This window comes from Gobio gobio (assembly GCF_949357685.1).
Source record: "Gobio gobio genome assembly, chromosome: 16".
NCBI classification, from domain to species: domain Eukaryota; kingdom Metazoa; phylum Chordata; class Actinopteri; order Cypriniformes; family Gobionidae; genus Gobio; species Gobio gobio.
This window is the reverse complement of record NC_137109.1, coordinates 51,193,351-51,210,986: the sequence shown is the minus strand read 5'-3', so window position 1 is coordinate 51,210,986 and position 17,636 is coordinate 51,193,351. Positions and strand designations below refer to the sequence as shown.

General features: G+C 37.5%; 1 protein-coding gene across 2 annotated transcripts in view; it reads left to right on the top strand.

The window, feature by feature from the left end:
* Window positions 1-17,083, top strand: part of dele1 (DAP3 binding cell death enhancer 1) — a 33,637-nt gene extending 16,554 nt beyond the window's left edge. The window contains exons 8-12 of one of the 2 annotated variants that reach the window (XM_079839645.1): window positions 6,367-6,509; window positions 7,927-8,088; window positions 10,328-10,420; window positions 10,527-10,671; window positions 14,915-17,083. In XM_079839645.1, the coding sequence (XP_079695771.1) occupies window positions 6,367-6,509; window positions 7,927-8,088; window positions 10,328-10,420; window positions 10,527-10,671; window positions 14,915-15,153 (782 nt within the window). In that variant the 3' untranslated portion in view covers window positions 15,154-17,083. The remainder of the gene's footprint in view (window positions 1-6,366; window positions 6,510-7,926; window positions 8,089-10,327; window positions 10,421-10,526; window positions 10,672-14,914) is intronic. The other variant, XM_079839646.1, reaches the window with a different exon arrangement.
* The last annotated feature ends 553 nt before the right edge of the window (window positions 17,084-17,636 follow it).

Here is a 17,636-nt window from a genome sequence, read left to right as displayed (position 1 = left end):
GAACTCTTTGGTGCACTTTAAAGGGATAGTTCACCCAAAAATGAAAATGCTGTCATCATTTACTCTCCCTCATGATGTTCCTGTGTGAGTTTCTTTGTTCTGCTGAACACAAAAGAAGATATTTAGAAGAAAGTTTGTACCCAGACTTCCATATTAGGAATGAATCTTCCTATGTGTTCAACATAAATACATTTATACAGGTTTGGAACAACTTGAGGGTGAGTAAATATAATGACAGAATTTTTGGGTGAACTGTCCCTTTAAGCAGTCATTCTGAACCAGTAAGCACTTTTTGTGACCGAAATTCACAAATGTTAAATTTTTTTATTAATTTATTTAAATGATGATTATATTATGTAATTATTTGTCCCATTTTTATCTAAATATTTTTTTAAATGTCATAAGCTTTATATGACAGGATTATTTATTATTTATTATTAACATAGCCTAGCTAAATGATAAATGAATAATAACATTAATTAGGCTATAATCTATTAATTAACCTGTCTAAGAAATAAGCCAAGCTCCGATAATATTATATTAATATATCATCCATAAAAAAAAACAGCAATATGCCTACCTTTAGAAGCACGGATGTGTGGGTCACCGCATGTTGTTTTAAGTCAGTCAGTCTGAATCCGTATGTGTTTATTGAACTATGTGTGGACCTATGTAAAATACGGGACAAATTGCGTCTCGTATTGGTTTGAGGTGGACAAAGTACACTTTACTTGAGTAAAAGTACTATTGGTTAAATATTACTCCATTACAAGTGAAAGTTGTAAAGATAGATTTTTACTTAAGTAAAAGTACAGAAATTCTTGCTTTGAAAAGTACTTAAGTATCAAAAGTAAAAGTAAACGCATTATTTTATTATCGTTGCATTGTTGTATGAATGCACTGTTCCATCACGGTGGTTTAAGCCAGTCATGCTAGCATACCTTGAACTCATTTAAATACTTGTTTAAAAGTTACAAAGCTCTTATCAAAGTCAAAATCATACTAGAAAAGAAAGGCTTCTACATTGTGTTTATTTGACAGGATTATGTAAAAACATATTTCTGAAAGGACTTCAGTTAACATTATTAGTCCACCTATGTCGTTTTTGCATGCTAACTAACATCATTGTGGAACGTTAGCGATGCGTTAGCGCTCTATACACAAGGCTATGGCAACTTGGCAGGTAAATCTATAAAAATGATTTGACCGATCATACTTCATACAAGTGTTGCTTAATTTTGACAGCAAATTTTGATTTAGTTTTAGTCAGTCTTTTGACAACAACATTTTAGGCATCTGAATTGTTTTAGTTTTAGTCTAGTTTTAATTGACTATAATAATATTTTAGTAGATTCAATAGACTAAACTGCAGTACTTGTGGTCTGGCGTCTGAGAGGCAGCTTTCTGTGCACTTTCGTGTCTGAATTTTAACTTTTAAGTATGACTATGGTTGCGCATCTGGGAAATGCCGCCTTCTTTTTTGCCATCAATTGATTAGTGTTCAAAAAATACTTGGAAATCATTGAACTTCATGTGATCCTACAAGAGTGACTACTGATAGCCTGTCTGCCACAAAAACTAATCCCGTTTTAGAGAAAACAAATCATTCACTGACTTTCAAAGCGGCTACGATTTTCTACTTCGAGGCCCTTGATAGAAATGTAGTGGAGTAAAAAGTACGATATTTGTCTTTCAAATGTAGTGAAGTAAAAGTCATAAGTTTCCAGAAACAATAATACTCAAGGAAAGTACAGATACTCAAAAAGTGTACTTAAGTACAGTAGTCAAGTAAATGTACTTAGTTACTGTCCACCTCTGCATTTTGCTTGTAAATACGGGACAATTCCGTTAGGACTGTAATCTCCCAGTCGATTATTAGCCGATACGTTCTGGCTCGACCAAAATCCTGATTGGTTGATTTTTTGCCGCGTTCATTTAATCAGTTTTGCTGCGTTCATTTCATCAGTTTTGCCGCGTTCATTTTTATCAGTTTTGCCACGTTCATTTTTATCAGTTTTGCCACGTTCATTTTATCAGTTTTGCCGCGTTCATTTCATCAGTTTTGCCGCGTTCATTTCATCAGTTTTGCCGCGTTCATTTTTATCAGTTTTGCCGCGTTCATTTCATCAGTTTTGCCGCGTTCATTTTTAGCAGTTTTGGCGCGCATTTTTATCAGTTTTGCCGCGTTCATTTCATCAGCTTTGCCGCGTTCATTTTTATCAGTTTTGCCGCGTTCATTTCATCAGTTTTGCCGCGTTCATTTTTATCAGTTTTGCCACGTTCATTTTTATCAGTTTTGCCACGTTCATTTTTATCAGTTTTGCCGCGTTCATTTCATCAGTTTTGCCGCGTTCATTTCATCAGTTTTGCCGCGTTCATTTCATCAGTTTTGCCGCGTTCATTTTTATCAGTTTTGCCGCGTTCATTTCATCAGTTTTGCCGCGTTCATTTTTATCAGTTTTGCCGCGTTCATTTTCATCAGTTTTGCCGCGTTCATTTTTAGCAGTTTTGGCGCGCATTTTTAGCAGTTTTGCCGCGTTCATTTCATCAGCTTTGCCGCGTTCATTTTTATCAGTTTTGCCGCTGCCGCTTTCATTTTTATCAGTTTTGCCGCGTTCTTTTCATCAGTTTTGCCGCTTTCATTTTTATCAGTTTTGCCGCGTTCATTTCATCAGTTTTGCCGCGTTCATTTCATCAGTTTTGCCGCGTTCATTTCATCAGTTTTGCCGCGTTCATTTTTATCAGTTTTGCCGCGTTCATTTCATCAGTTTTGCCGCGTTCATTTCATCAGTTTTGCCGCGTTCATTTTTATCAGTTTTGCCGCGTTCATTTTCATCAGTTTTGCCGCGTTCATTTTTAGCAGTTTTGGCGCGCATTTTTATCAGTTTTGCCGCGTTCATTTCATCAGCTTTGCCGCGTTCATTTTTATCAGTTTTGCCGCTGCCGCTTTCATTTTTATCAGTTTTGCCGTGTTCATTTCATCAGTTTTGCCGCTTTCATTTTTATCAGTTTTGCCGCGTTCATTTCATCAGTTTTGCCGCGTTCATTTCATCAGTTTTGCCGCGTTCATTTCATCAGTTTTGCCGCGTTCATTTCATCAGTTTTGCCGCGTTCATTTTTATCAGTTTTGCCGCGTTCATTTCATCAGTTTTGCCGCGTTCATTTCATCAGTTTTGCCGCGTTCATTTTTATCAGTTTTGCCGCGTTCATTTTCATCAGTTTTGCCGCGTTCATTTTTAGCAGTTTTGGCGCGCATTTTTATCAGTTTTGCCGCGTTCATTTCATCAGCTTTGCCGCGTTCATTTTTATCAGTTTTGCCGCTGCCGCTTTCATTTTTATCAGTTTTGCCGCGTTCATTTCATCAGTTTTGCCGCGTTCATTTCATCAGTTTTGCCGCGTTCATTTTTATCAGTTTTGCCGCGTTCATTTCATCAGTTTTGCCGCGTTCATTTCATCAGTTTTGCCGCGTTCATTTTTATCAGTTTTGCCGCGTTCATTTTTAGCAGTTTTGGCGCGCATTTTTATCAGTTTTGCCGCGTTCATTTCATCAGCTTTGCCGCGTTCATTTTTATCAGTTTTGCCGCTGCCGCTTTCATTTTTATCAGTTTTGCCGCGTTCATTTCATCAGTTTTGCCGCTTTCATTTTTATCAGTTTTGCCGCGTTCATTTCATCAGTTTTGCCGCGTTCATTTCATCAGTTTTGCCGCGTTCATTTTTATCAGTTTTGCCGCGTTCATTTTCATCAGTTTTGCCGCGTTCATTTTTAGCAGTTTTGGCGCGCATTTTTATCAGTTTTGCCGCGTTCATTTCATCAGCTTTGCCGCGTTCATTTTTATCAGTTTTGCCGCTGCCGCTTTCATTTTTATCAGTTTTGCCGCGTTCATTTCATCAGTTTTGCCGCGTTCATTTCATCAGTTTTGCCGCGTTCATTTTTATCAGTTTTGCCGCGTTCATTTCATCAGTTTTGCCGCGTTCATTTCATCAGTTTTGCCGCGTTCATTTTTATCAGTTTTGCCGCGTTCATTTTTAGCAGTTTTGGCGCGCATTTTTATCAGTTTTGCCGCGTTCATTTCATCAGCTTTGCCGCGTTCATTTTTATCAGTTTTGCCGCTGCCGCTTTCATTTTTATCAGTTTTGCCGCGTTCATTTCATCAGTTTTGCCGCTTTCATTTTTATCAGTTTTGCCGCGTTCATTTCATCAGTTTTGCCGCGTTCATTTCATCAGTTTTGCCGCGTTCATTTTTATCAGTTTTGCCGCGTTCAATTCATCAGGTGGAAAGCACTAATTGCTAATGGGGGTGTTTTCAGATCATCCCTGTTTCACAGGTAACAGTCTGTCTTCAGAACACCCCCTTGTTTTCACTTCATTTGGATTAGCCCAACCCACTGGAGGAGAGAGACAGATTGGCTACTTTGCTGTATATTATTTATTTAATTGTGAGAGAGTTTTTCTAGTCAGTCTCTTCTACCATGTCAACAAAGACATCGGCAGTGTGGCAACATTTTTTTCAAATAGAAAATGGGAAAAAGTCGAATACAAATTTTGCAAGCAACAGTTTGCACATCACAGCTCGAAGACAAACATGTCATATTACCTAAAAACGGTAAGCTAACTTGACTGCGTTAGGTCGCCCCGTCTGTTTTGAGCAGGGCTTAAAAACGGAAAAAAATATCAATGGGTTCACTCCGAGCAGAATCGATATTTTTGCGTTCCTCAATAAACATTACTGTTCCGAAAACGGTTTGATTTGAAAAAATACCGGTTAATAACGTTATTTTAATTTAGCCTATACTTTAAACAAATATGTATAAATAGACTTATTTTCACTCAATGATAATATAACGCATGGTAATTAAACTTGAATATTTATTTCATAACATTTTTAAAACCACAACAGAAATACATGCATTAATTACAAAGCATAAACAGCGGACCTGTTTTGGAGCGTTAGACAATCGAAAGTCGCTCTTACATTCTTTGTAACGTTACATAACTTTTTTTCAACACGACTTGTTTTAAAAAATGTATAAATAAAGAATAAATAAACTGGATAACCATTAATGCACCGTCAACTGGTAATTTCAAAGCAAACACTGCGCAACACGTCCTTGCATCCCATAATCAAATTCAGTCAGCTAATAAAGCTTGATCATTTAATGCAATATAACACCATTTAATACGAAGCATCAACCGTATAGAAAACATTGAGCTGTATTGGCAATCTGAAAGACTATAGGACAAATGTTTGATAGATGCTATAGCCTACTTGGATAGGCTTAAACGAAATCCACAAACTAGCCTAAATCAGACTATTTGAGCTTAAAGTCCGTTCTGCTTATTTAAACGTTCGAAAAGAATGTCCTCCAATACCTGCGCTTTCATTGATGAGCTCAGCGGGGAAAGAAATGTACTTGAGGAATGTAAATGCACTCTCACTGATTCGCGTTAGCGGTAGATTCACAGATGACATTTCACTCTCGCTTGATCCGTCAGCGTCACATGCTGAACTACTCTATTCATGATTGGTCACTGCCAAATTAAAATATTAAAGAGAACGATAAAATAACGTTATTAACCGGTTAATGGCCATTTCAAATTAACGTTTCTGTTCAGAACGATTCAAATTGATTTTGATTTCGTTTTCGTTTTTATTCCTCTTAATTTCGTTCGTTTCCGGTTTTCGTTTTCGTTCCTTGAACCGGTTCAGAGCCCTGGTTTTGAGTTGCACTTTATTTAGTTTCTGCTCTTGATCTGGCTTATTTAATAAATATTCCTTTTTTATTAAAGTTGATGTGCATTTTATGTTTAAGAGTAAAAGCTTTAAGTTAATAGTCTATTCGTGTCTCAGCAGCAAAGCTGAGCTGATCCTATGTTCGAGCTGAAATCATAGTGTCTGTCAGTTATTATAATACATATGACAAAAAAAATTGTCTAAATTATGTTGCAAGTTCTTGTGATGATATCACTAGTTGACAACATAGTAACAGTTACTATATTTTGGGAAGTCATAGGCTATGATATTGCGCAGGTGCACGTGATGCAATGCTGTCAGAGCCGAAAGACTCGTGTGTCAGACTCATTTCAGTGCAAAATAAAAATGTCAAAAACACTTTAATGTACTGCAAATAGCCTACTTGTTTTTTATGTTTATTTATAATTCATTTAGGCAGACAACAAGGCCACCAAAGTACTCCGCACAATGTGCAGCTAATTAATTGAAAGTATTTTTTCCTAACGTCATTTTTTGTCAAAAATTTCAGGACCTCAGTCGACCAAGATTTTCTTTGGTTGATTACAGCCCTAGATTCCATATTTCACTCACAGCCATCAGTGGATGATATAAGAACATGTGTGTGGTGTTTCAGGTCTGGAGAGCGCTAAAGCGAGGGATTACGAGACCGCGTTCTCCTGTTTTCTGGCTTCGGCTCAGCACGACTACAGCAAAGCTCAGTTTAACGTGGGAGTTTGTTACGAGAGAGGACGTGGAGTCCGGCGAGACCACAGCAAGGTAAACTCACGTGTGTTAGTGTTAGACCGATATATCGGCCGATATTTGCGATTTTTACGTGCATCGGCCGATATAAGGCTGCTGCGTTTGCCGATATTTGCGATTTTTACGTGCATCGGCCGATATAAGGCTGCTGCGTTCGCCGATATTTGCAATTTTTACGTGCAACGTCCGATATAAGGCTGCTGCGTTTGCCGATATTTGCGATTTTTACGTGGAACGGCCGATATAAGGCTGCTACGTTTGCCGATATTTGCGATTTTTACGTGGAACGGCCGATATAAGGCTGCTGCGTTTGCCGATATTTGCGCTTTTTACGTGCATCGGCCGATATAAGGCTGCTGCGTTCGCCGATATTTGCGATTTTTACGTGCATCGGCCGATATAAGGCTGCTGCGTTTGCCGATATTTGCGATTTTTACGTGGAACGGCCGATATAAGGCTGCTACGTTTGCCGATATTTGCGATTTTTACGTGGAACGGCCGATATAAGGCTGCTGCGTTTGCCGATATTTGCGCTTTTTACGTGCAACGGCCGATATAAGGCTGCTGCGTTCGCCGATATTTTTTCCCCTGCATTATTTCCAGACAGGCGTCCACAGGGCAGCTCTCACCGTCTTGAAACTGTCTTGCTCTCCCTCCCTCGCGCATATTAATCAAAATCAATTGAGAATTGACACGATGGTAAAAGGTCGAAATACTGAAGTTTGGGAGATTTTTCCTGAATTACCGCTGGTGTTGCTCTACAAGAGATTAAGTGAAGTGCACCTACACTCTAAAAAATGCTGGGTTAAAAATAACCCAAGTTGGGTTGAAAATGGACTGACCCAGCAATTGGGTTGTTTTAAGCAAACATTTAACCCAACCGCTGGGTCAAAGCAACCCAATTGCTGGGTTAGTCCATATTCAACCCAACTTGGGTTATTTTTAACCCAGCATTTTTTAGAGTGTAACCATTAAATGACTAGGGTGTAAATAGTTTTAAAATGAAGTATAGTACAGTCAGTGTGCACTTTATTATTCCGCTTGCTTGTTGATACTGTGCGCAATAGTGTAATTATTTTATTTATGCTTAGTTATTTTCACCACTGAACTCTTTTTTTTTTCTTGTTCTACCTCACCTGTTTTTACTATTTGTTAAATATTGTTTTTTTTTTTAGTTCAATAAATGTTCCTTTTTTAAATTGTAAATTTTAAATTGTTATTATGATCATTGTGTCATTTTTATGTTGTAAATTGAGGGAGCAAAAGCAGTATCGGCTCAAGAAAATCGGCAGCCTGTATCGCTCATCGGCTAAGGCGGATGAAAAAAAATCGGTATCGGCACTAAAAAATCCATATCGGTGGACCCCTAGTGTGTGTCTCAGGTTTAGATGGTCTCTTCCGTGTCTAAGCACATGTGACTGTCGTCTCTCAGGCGGTGCATTACTACAGACGCGCCGCAGCCGCCGGCCACCGTCAGGCTCAGTATCGCTGTGCTAAACTCCTCCTGAGCAGCAGAGGGCAGCAGAGCTCAGAGACGGACGCCGCGGTGGCACTCAACTTCCTTCACGCAGCGGCAGACGCCGGACTCACAGAGGTACAGCTCATCTTTACATGCCCCAAGTCTTATCTACATTATCACCTGTATGAGCTCTAGATCCTTCCGAAGTATGTTTTTCAGCAAAAAAAAGTTCAATCCTCACATTGGTTCTAGAAAATGTCCCCTTCGTTCTAGAGACCTGTCCTCTGAATATGATGTCCAGGGGGGAAATGTACATATATGTGACGTCAGGAGCCCCTGGGAGAGTGTCCCTTTGACCTTGTTTAATACAGGATTGGCCCAAAAAGAGACGCTAGTCCGCAATCTACCTGTGAAATATCCATTTGCAAGCGGAACATCCACAATACAGAGGTCAAAAAGTTGCAGTAACTAACACATGCAACTAATCACATTGATTTTCATATGTATTTGATGGATATCGCTCAGACAGGGCTGAATGTCTCAAAATTGACATTTATATCATGTCACAGGGCCCCTGGGGGACCTTGTTTAATACATGATACAAGAGACGCTTGTCCACGATCAGCCCACAAGATGTCCATTGAATAAGTTGCAAACGGGACGTTCGAAATATAGGACTTGAAATTTGGCACAGTTGACCACCAAGAGCCTCCGAATCAGGCCCCCAAGTTTCGCAGCTCTAGATGCTTCCTGAGCCTATTGGCCCTTGGGAAAGTAACTGTTGCATGAGGCCTTTACAGCCACACGCCCCCATAGAGATCTGTGATGGCTTTTAATGGCTTGAGTCAAGCACACAGAACACTTAACCCTTAATCGGCCCTTGGGCTCCAATTGACCCCACTGGACTTTTCCTCCATTTTTTAAAAGTGTTCCCTTCATCTCAGGGCCATGAGACTCGGTGACTTTTCCTAAATAATCTAAACATGCACAAAAAATCTGGGCTTGATTTGGTTGTTCTAAAGGTGTGTAAAAAATGTTTTACCGTTTAAGTCCCTCAGGGTCAGATTGACCCCACATTGAAAATGAATGGGAAAGTGTAAAAAATACATTTTTGTCACTTTTTTTGTCAATTTTTTTTTACTAAATCCAGTATAAATCTGAAAATGTCCACATTTATATCAAGGTCTGGTCCTAGAGCATAAACACAAAGTAGAACGAACTTTCTATCTCATACACACACACACGTACACACACACACACACATGTGTGTGACTGCAACAGAGAGTATTTTTATTGAAATTGGCAAATAAAATCAACAAAACTGGCATAAATCTGAAAAAAATCCATACATAAATGAAGTACTAATACTAGAGCACAGATGCAACATGGAACAAGCATGTTCACTAACACGCACACACACACAAACACAAACACACACACACACACACACACAAACACAAACACAGGTGTCTGGAGCATTTTTTTGGATTTTGGCAATGAATGGGAAAATGTAAAAAAAAAGCTTTTTTTCACTTTGTTTGTAAAAAAGAAATCAACTAAATCCAGTATAAATCTGAAAATGTCTACATTTATATCAAGATCTGGTCCTAGAGCATAAACACAAAGTGGAACGAACTTTCTGCCTCACACACACACACACACACACACGTACACACACACAAACACACACATGTGTGTGACTGCAACAGAGAGCATTTTTATAGAAACTGGCAAATAAAATCAACAAAACTGGCATAAATCTGAAACAATTCCATACATAAATGAAGGACAAATACTAGAGCACAAATGCAACAATCATGAGAAAGAGAGGGAAAAGGGCAAATAAAAGAAAGATGAAAGGCAGCTTAACTTTTGCATAACTTCCCTCTGGACCTCTAGTGGATAATGTGGTCATTGCACTCTCTCTCTCTTTCTCTTTAACTATAATTCCTAAAGTTTTTCCACAAACCTACAGATGGCGGTATTCTATCCCTAACACATAGAGCAATGTCCAAAAACTATTTATATTTATTTAAGATCATCATTCAAGTGATTTTTTCATTAAAATTTTTTTTTTAATGAGCCAATTTATGACATAGTTAAGTATTTGTGCAGTAAATAGGTAAAAAACTACCAAATACCCACAAAAACACAGCATAAATGTATAGTTGAGAAGTAAATAAAAAAAATGATATATAGTTTTCCATGTAAAAAAATTATATTTCCTTATGCAATCGCTCTGTAAAAGTTTGGGGTCTATCTGACCCCAAGGGACTCAAACGTAAACCCTACTTGAGGGGCGATTAAGGGTTAAGGAACCACACAGCAACAGATAAATAATCTCCCATCCCTCTGTCTCTGTCTCTGTCTCCAGGCTCAGGTGTATCTGGGTGTTGTGTTGTCTCAGGGTTCAGAGTGTGACGAGAAACAGTCCGCTCATTACTTCAGGATGGCGGCTGAGCGAGGGGTAACACACCTCTTCATATCTTCATACTCTATACTAATGATGTGATGTTGATGAATGAGGAGGTTTATTGTGTTTATCACGTGTGTGTGTGTGTGTGTGTGTGAAGGACACCGGTGCTCTGGTGTGTCTGGCTCAGTGTTATGAGAAGGGTTTGGGCGTGTCTCCGTGTGTCCAAACCGCCGTCTCGCTGTATCAACAGGCAGCAGCCAGAGGAAACCAGCAGGCCAAAGACGTGCTGAGAGACAGACAGGGTGAGGACACACTTACAGAGATAAAAAAACATGCATTTCTGACTGAATATACATGCATTAAGGGACTGTCTGTATGTAATGTAGCTGAAATTTGATTCTAAATCAAGGTTATAATCGTAAACAAAACAATACTACTGAAAAATATTTTTTGTTAATTGAAATAAAGCGGAAATAAAATAAAATATAGCTGCAAGCAGCAATACCGGGGCCAAGCGCAACAGAAGCAAACAAGGAAGCGAGCAGCAGACCAACTGCAAAAATGAGTGAAGACAAAAACATTAAAACATTGAGTTGTATAGAGGCAATTTCATATTTTGTTTAATTATAGCGCCACCAAGAGGCACAATCCTACATTTTTTTGTATGTGTCATCAGAGTGAGCCCATACATGTGTGTGTCAATTTTGGTGAAAATATCTCGTTTCGTTTTGGAGTTATAGACATTTATATGAAAAAACATGTAAAAAATTACTGATACCTGACTTTGATTGGATTTTACTCCCCCTTCCTATCAATATTTTGACATTTGGGCATTAGCGTTTCGCTATAGACCTATGTTTCTGATTTTCTGCCGCTGGTTTCGTCTCGATCGGACTAGCGGTTTCGAAGATATCAGCTAACGTTTTTTAAGCGCTCAATTACAACGCTGCACAAACCATACGCCGAAACCTGGCAAGTCTGGTATCGTTGGACTCGGCGAGGATTCAGGAGACAAAAAAAGTTAGTCCCATGAAAATAAGTCAACCACACCCAAAGTTATAAGTAATTCTCCACTAGGTGGCGCTGTTTCAAAACTTCTCAGGCTCCTTCAGGGCATCGTGCTGATGACCCATACCGAGTTTCGTTCATGTGTTCATAAAATACAGCATTTCAGCACATAATTCAAAATGGCCTATATGGTAAAAATCGGATATCATGCCATATGTCGGATATCATGCGGCATGCCGTCCCGAATCTAACGATACCACTTTTATGATTTTTAGACAAACAGGTCAGAAGTTATAAGCAAAAATAGGCATTTTTTTGTATCTCCGGACCAGTTGGTGGCGCTGTGCCGAGACGCTGCATGTTGCCTCAGGTTATGCTTGTGATCAGAGCCATAGAGAGAGAGAGTTGCGACAACGGAAGTTCAAAACGCTTGATAGTCACGTGATTCATGTAGACCTTGAATAGTTCCAGGAAGTGCTTTGACGGGCAATTCAAATTGATAGTCACAGTGACAGAACTGCGCTTTTTGGTAATTAATAGTCAATAAATGCATTGATTTTCAATAATTTTATTACACATCGACTTGTGTATGTAGCATGAGTATGTAGTTACAGCGATGTTGTTTTTAAAAAATATATTTTTTTAATGATGAATAATCTACACAAGCAGGCTTTAATGTACAAGTTATTTTGATTAAAATGTGCTGATCATTTAAAATCTTACTGATTAAACGTCTTACCTTTTAAAAGTGCATCACAAACGGTCTGTTCTGCTGTAACTCTATGGCGCGGCTGCTACTTCCGGGAACTATTGAGAGTCTCCGCGAGCCGCCATTGCTGTAAAAAAAACCGTTCCATTGGAGTCTATGGAGTTGTCGCAACTCTCTCTCTCTATGGCTCTGCTTGTGATGACATGTACCAAGTTTGGTTTGAATACGATAAAGCGTTGCGGAGATATAGCCATAAGTGTAGTTTTGCAACGCTACGTAAAATTTATTTGCGCGTTTATCGAGAACTATTTGGCGAATCAACTTGAATTCCATACATTTTGGTCAACATGGTCTGGAGATGATCTGGTTCCATTTTCGACTAAATCGGACCAACGGCCTAGGAGGAGTTCGAAAAAGTAGGTTTTCGGTTAGTTAAAAATGTCGGGAAAATATATATGACGAAAAATGACGTCATATGGTGCAATCGAATCGGCTTGAGCCAAGGAATCAGAGGGAAAAATATTTTGTTTCTATCCCTTATGGTTCAAAAGTTATTATTATAAACATGAGTGAAACTTTGGACAGTTGTTGGCGCTAGAGGGATTGATTTAGAGACTCCAAAATTGGTGTGGTTAATGTTGGGCCAGTCCTCTATCTGTGTGCCATATTTCATAACTTTCCCGCAAACGGTTCTATGGGCTGCCATAGACTTCAATGGCGGAATAATAATAAGAAATCTAACGGTTTCAATAGGTGCCTCCGCACCTTTGGTGCTTGGCCCCTAAATATACATATTAGATAAAAAACTTAAACATATTTAGTTCCCAGGCAGCATTTCTAATATTTGTTTAGTTTAAGTTGAAGCATTAAAATACTAACTGGAAATAAATACAAACTAAAACAGAACTAAAATAAAAAGAAATGATCAAAATAGTAATATTTAAAAAACAAAAATGAATAAAAATGGCGAAAGCATATAACAAACTAAAATGAAAAAGATATAGACAAATTCTAAATATTAATAAAAAACGAATAAAATATTGTTCTAAATATGTAATACATACATAATATTTTTATAATACTAAATATAGCTGCAAGCAAGTGATGCGATAAAGACTATTTTAAGCAAAATGGTTGAAAGCCCATAAATACAAGCACTTGTAATGTGACATAATTGCTTGTTACTTTTGACCAATAGGTGGCGCTGACACCAAATTGATCTGGTGTGGTCAGTGTTGGGTGGCAATGACACGCACCAATTTTGGTGTCAATATGCCAAATCTTTCCAGAGATACAGCCTCAGATGCAGCTTGGCATCATGACATCAAATTAATTAATGCGGTTTCGTCTATCGACACCAAATCTCGAACTTTTCCCAGCAAAGTCGAGTTTAGAGAAAGTCTGATCAACTGTCTAGGATAAGATATTAGTGTTTTTGGAGATTATTATAATTTTTGACCACAAGGTGGCGCTGCCATGAGACTTTGAGTACCTTCAGGGCATTGTGTTGAAGACACATACTGAGTTTTGTAACGATACGCCAATGCGTTCATAAAATAGCATTTTATGAGAATGCCCAAATCGCCGACATGGGAAAATTGGGTATCGTTTGACTCTGTATAACACACAAAATCGAGGTCTTATGATTTTTGGCCAAACTGTTCATAAGCAAAAATAGCGTTACCAGTAGGTGGCACTGCGGCAAGCGGATCGTAGTTGATCCGTACGGACCAGGGCCTTCCTTGAGCTTGAACCATAGATATACATAATAAAGGCTAGATGTCTTACGGCGGAGTCTCTAACGTCATCACCGGCGGCCATCTTGTCACAGGCAAACTTTCTGGCGGCCATCTTGTCACAGGGCTCTGTGGCTCCTGATGCAAGGCGAGTGATCTGAACACAAATACTCTTATCTCGCTGAAATCTTGACGGATTTACAAATGGTTTGGTTTCTTACAAACGTTATTAACGTGGCTATAATTATGGATGCTTGAACAAATTATGAAAGATTATTCATAACTATGCAGTGTCATAACTACATCTCTGACGTTTATAACAAACCAAACAGTTTGAAAATCGGTAGAAAATTTAGCAAGTTATGGTTATTTAAAAAGTGCAAGCACCATTAAAACACAATGTTACGAGTGAGCGAGCTGACCGTGACAAGATGGCCGCCAGGTGCTGACTGTGACAAGATGGCCGCCAGGTGCGGACAGTGACAAGATGGCCGCCAGGTGCGGACGTCGACCTCCATTGGCCAGCAGCGCGGACGAGACATCTAGCATTTAATATGTACATCTATGGGTTGAACGACCTTCAAAAACACAAAACTATGTGTCCCTGCAGGTATTCTCGTAAACACAGCCGGTTATGTCTTAAGTGAGCTTTAACAAAGATTAATCTATATATAGTGAACACTATAGTGTTGTTTAAGGGCTAATTATTACATTTCTGTAGCTGAATACTACAGTTAGACTTACTTTATTTGTCAATTTTTGTAATTAATGTGTTTGTTCCTCGCTGTCTTAACGGGCAATAAGTAAACTTCCTGACGCAGAATTAGAGGGAAAAATATTGTGTTTCTATCACTTCCGGTTCAAAAGTTATAAGAATAAGCGTGAATGCAACTTTAGACAGTTGGTGGCGCTAGAGGGTTTAAGTTACAGACTCCAAAATTGCTGTGGTGAATGTTCAGACTGTCCTCCATCTGCGTGCCAAATTTCACAACTGTTCACCATACGCTTCTTTGTGCTGCAGAAGAACGATTACAATATGTACCATTATAGCAATACATATAAAACAACACATTTCTCTCTCTTTCTCTCTAGTCCTGCGCTCGATCCGATCTGCACCTTGCTTCTCTGTGATTGGTCAACGCAATCTGAACTCCATCGTTCCTCAAGAGACCAGAGATGAGAAGCCCCGCCCACAGCAGCGATCTGACTGTCAATCACAGCCGCTTCCTCATTCCTGGAGCACAGGAAGTCTGACTGCCCTGCCGTCAATCACGCTTCAGATGCTCAGTGCTGACAGCGGACACAAGGTTTGGACGCTAGGGGTGCGATAATTCCCCTATCGTCCAAAACATTCTCTATCATCACTGGGATTTTAATGGTGATTTAACACGTATAAATAAAAACATACACACAAGCATTTAGCTGTTAGAAACGCACACGATGGAAACTACCTGAGCCAGGCTCAGATCTGACACATGAATGTTCTCAGCCAATCTGGTGAGTTCAGAGCTCTGTGATTGGTTGATTTATCTATGAGATGTGATGGCTTTTGTTTGTGTTTTTGGCAGTGGGAATCTCTTTATAATGTGTTTGGTTTTGTGTATGTGTGTGAGTTTGGTTATGAAGAGTGTGTGAATACTGTAGGAGCTTGTTTCTGCCACGGAATGAAGATATAAAAAAGGTCATTTTGACTTTTTTTCATCTCCTAGTTCTGTCTAAAACGAAATTCTGTCTAAACTCTTGAGGAAAATAGTCTGAATTGCGAGAGAAAAAATTGAGGTATACAAATTTCGAGGTATAAAAATTACGAGAGAAATTGTGAGAGAAAAATTACAAGGTAAAAAAATTTGAGATATAAAAATTTCGAGGTATAAAAATTACGAGATATAAAAATTAAGATAAAAAAAGTACGAGGTATAAAAATTACGAGATATAAAAATTACGAAAGAAAAATTACGAGGTATAAAAATGACGAATAATTTTTATTTTTACACCTCGTAATTTTTATACCGTCATTTTTACACCTCGTAATTTTTATGAGATATATAAATTACGAGATATATAAATTGCAAGATATGTTAATTACGAGATATATAAATAGTGAGATATATTAATTTCGATGAAAATATTCAGAATTGCAAGATAAAATTACGAGATATAAATTACGATATAAAAATGATAAGATGTAAATTACGATATAAAATTGCGAGTTATAAACTCAGAATTTTGACGAAAATATTCAGAATTGCAAGATATTAATTGCTTGATATAAATTACAAAATATAAATTCAGAATTGTGAGATATAAATTACAAGATATGTTAATTACGAGATATATTAATTTCGAGGAAAATATTCAGAATTGCTAGATAAAAATAACGAGATATAAATTACGAGATGTAAATTACGAGATATAAAATTGCGAGATATAAATTGTGAGTTATAAACTCAGAATTTTGACGAAAATATTCAGAATTGCAAGATAAAAATAACGAGATACAGATTACGAGATATAAAAATGATGAGATGTAAATTACGTGATATAAAATTGCGAGATATAAATTGAGTTATAAACTCAGAATTTTGACGAAAATATTCAGAATTGCAAGATATTAATTGCGTGATATAAATGACAAGATATAAATTCAGAATTGCGAGATATAAATGACAAGATATAAACTCAGAATTTTGAGGAAAATATTCAGAATTTCGAGATATAAATTTTTAGATAAATTTGAGGAAGTTTGCAAGATGTAAACCTGTAATTCTGTGAAAGCGTCTGAATGGCCTTTTTTTGATATTTTCATTCTGCGCTGGAAACAAGCTTCCATAGAATACAGTGAAACTGAGTGAACGTGTTTTTATTATTATTGTAGAACGTGATAGAATAAACTCATCTCTAGATTATCTGTGTATAATCTACTCTCACACTGTCAAGGTCACATGACGCTTTCATTCAAAGTCATGTTCATGTTTTCTGTGTTTTTCAGAAGAGTTTACATGATTAGACTAACACTTAAGTTTCATTCAGAAGCAGAATTATGAATTGTCAAGAGATTCACTCCATTAGCTCCATTTTCCACTGAATTAATAGCACGTGCCAAAGGTTTAATTAACAAATGTGCCTAAATTGTACATAAATACTGTTTTGTTACAAACCCCAAATATCAGAGCAGTTTTATCTCTTCAGCACTTTGAGGTTTATTAAAAATAACTTCATCCTAAAGCGCTCAATAGAAATAAAGACTTCTTTTTTACATTGTGTTTGTGTTTGACTGATATACTCTTAAACAAAAATGTACCATTTTGAAGTAATTTTGATATAGATTTAATTTGTATATAATTATTTAATGTATATATTTATATAATTTATAAATATTTTGGCCTCATTCATGAAACTTTCGAAGGAATGCTGTGGAATCTGCTGGACTTCTTTCTCAGGTTTGGCTCCAGTATTTTGCATAAATGCTAAAGAGACTAATTGGCCATAAGCATAGCAATAAATATTCAATTATCATGTGTCCACCACAGTGTTAATTTTGATTTAGTTTTAGTCATAGTCTTTCGACTAAAATGGCATTTAGTTTTAGTCATATTTTAGTCTCCTGAATTGTTTTTAGTTTTAGTCTAGTTTTAGTCTCCTAAAATCTAATGAGTTTAGTTCAATTGTAATAAATTAAGCTTTTAAGAATCACATAACCGACTGTCACTTGAACTGACATTTTGAAATCATTTTGTTTTTGACATTAAAAATACACGAAAGAGCTCAATTCACTTTATTGTTTGTTTTTTAAAAACATAGTTTTTATAACTTT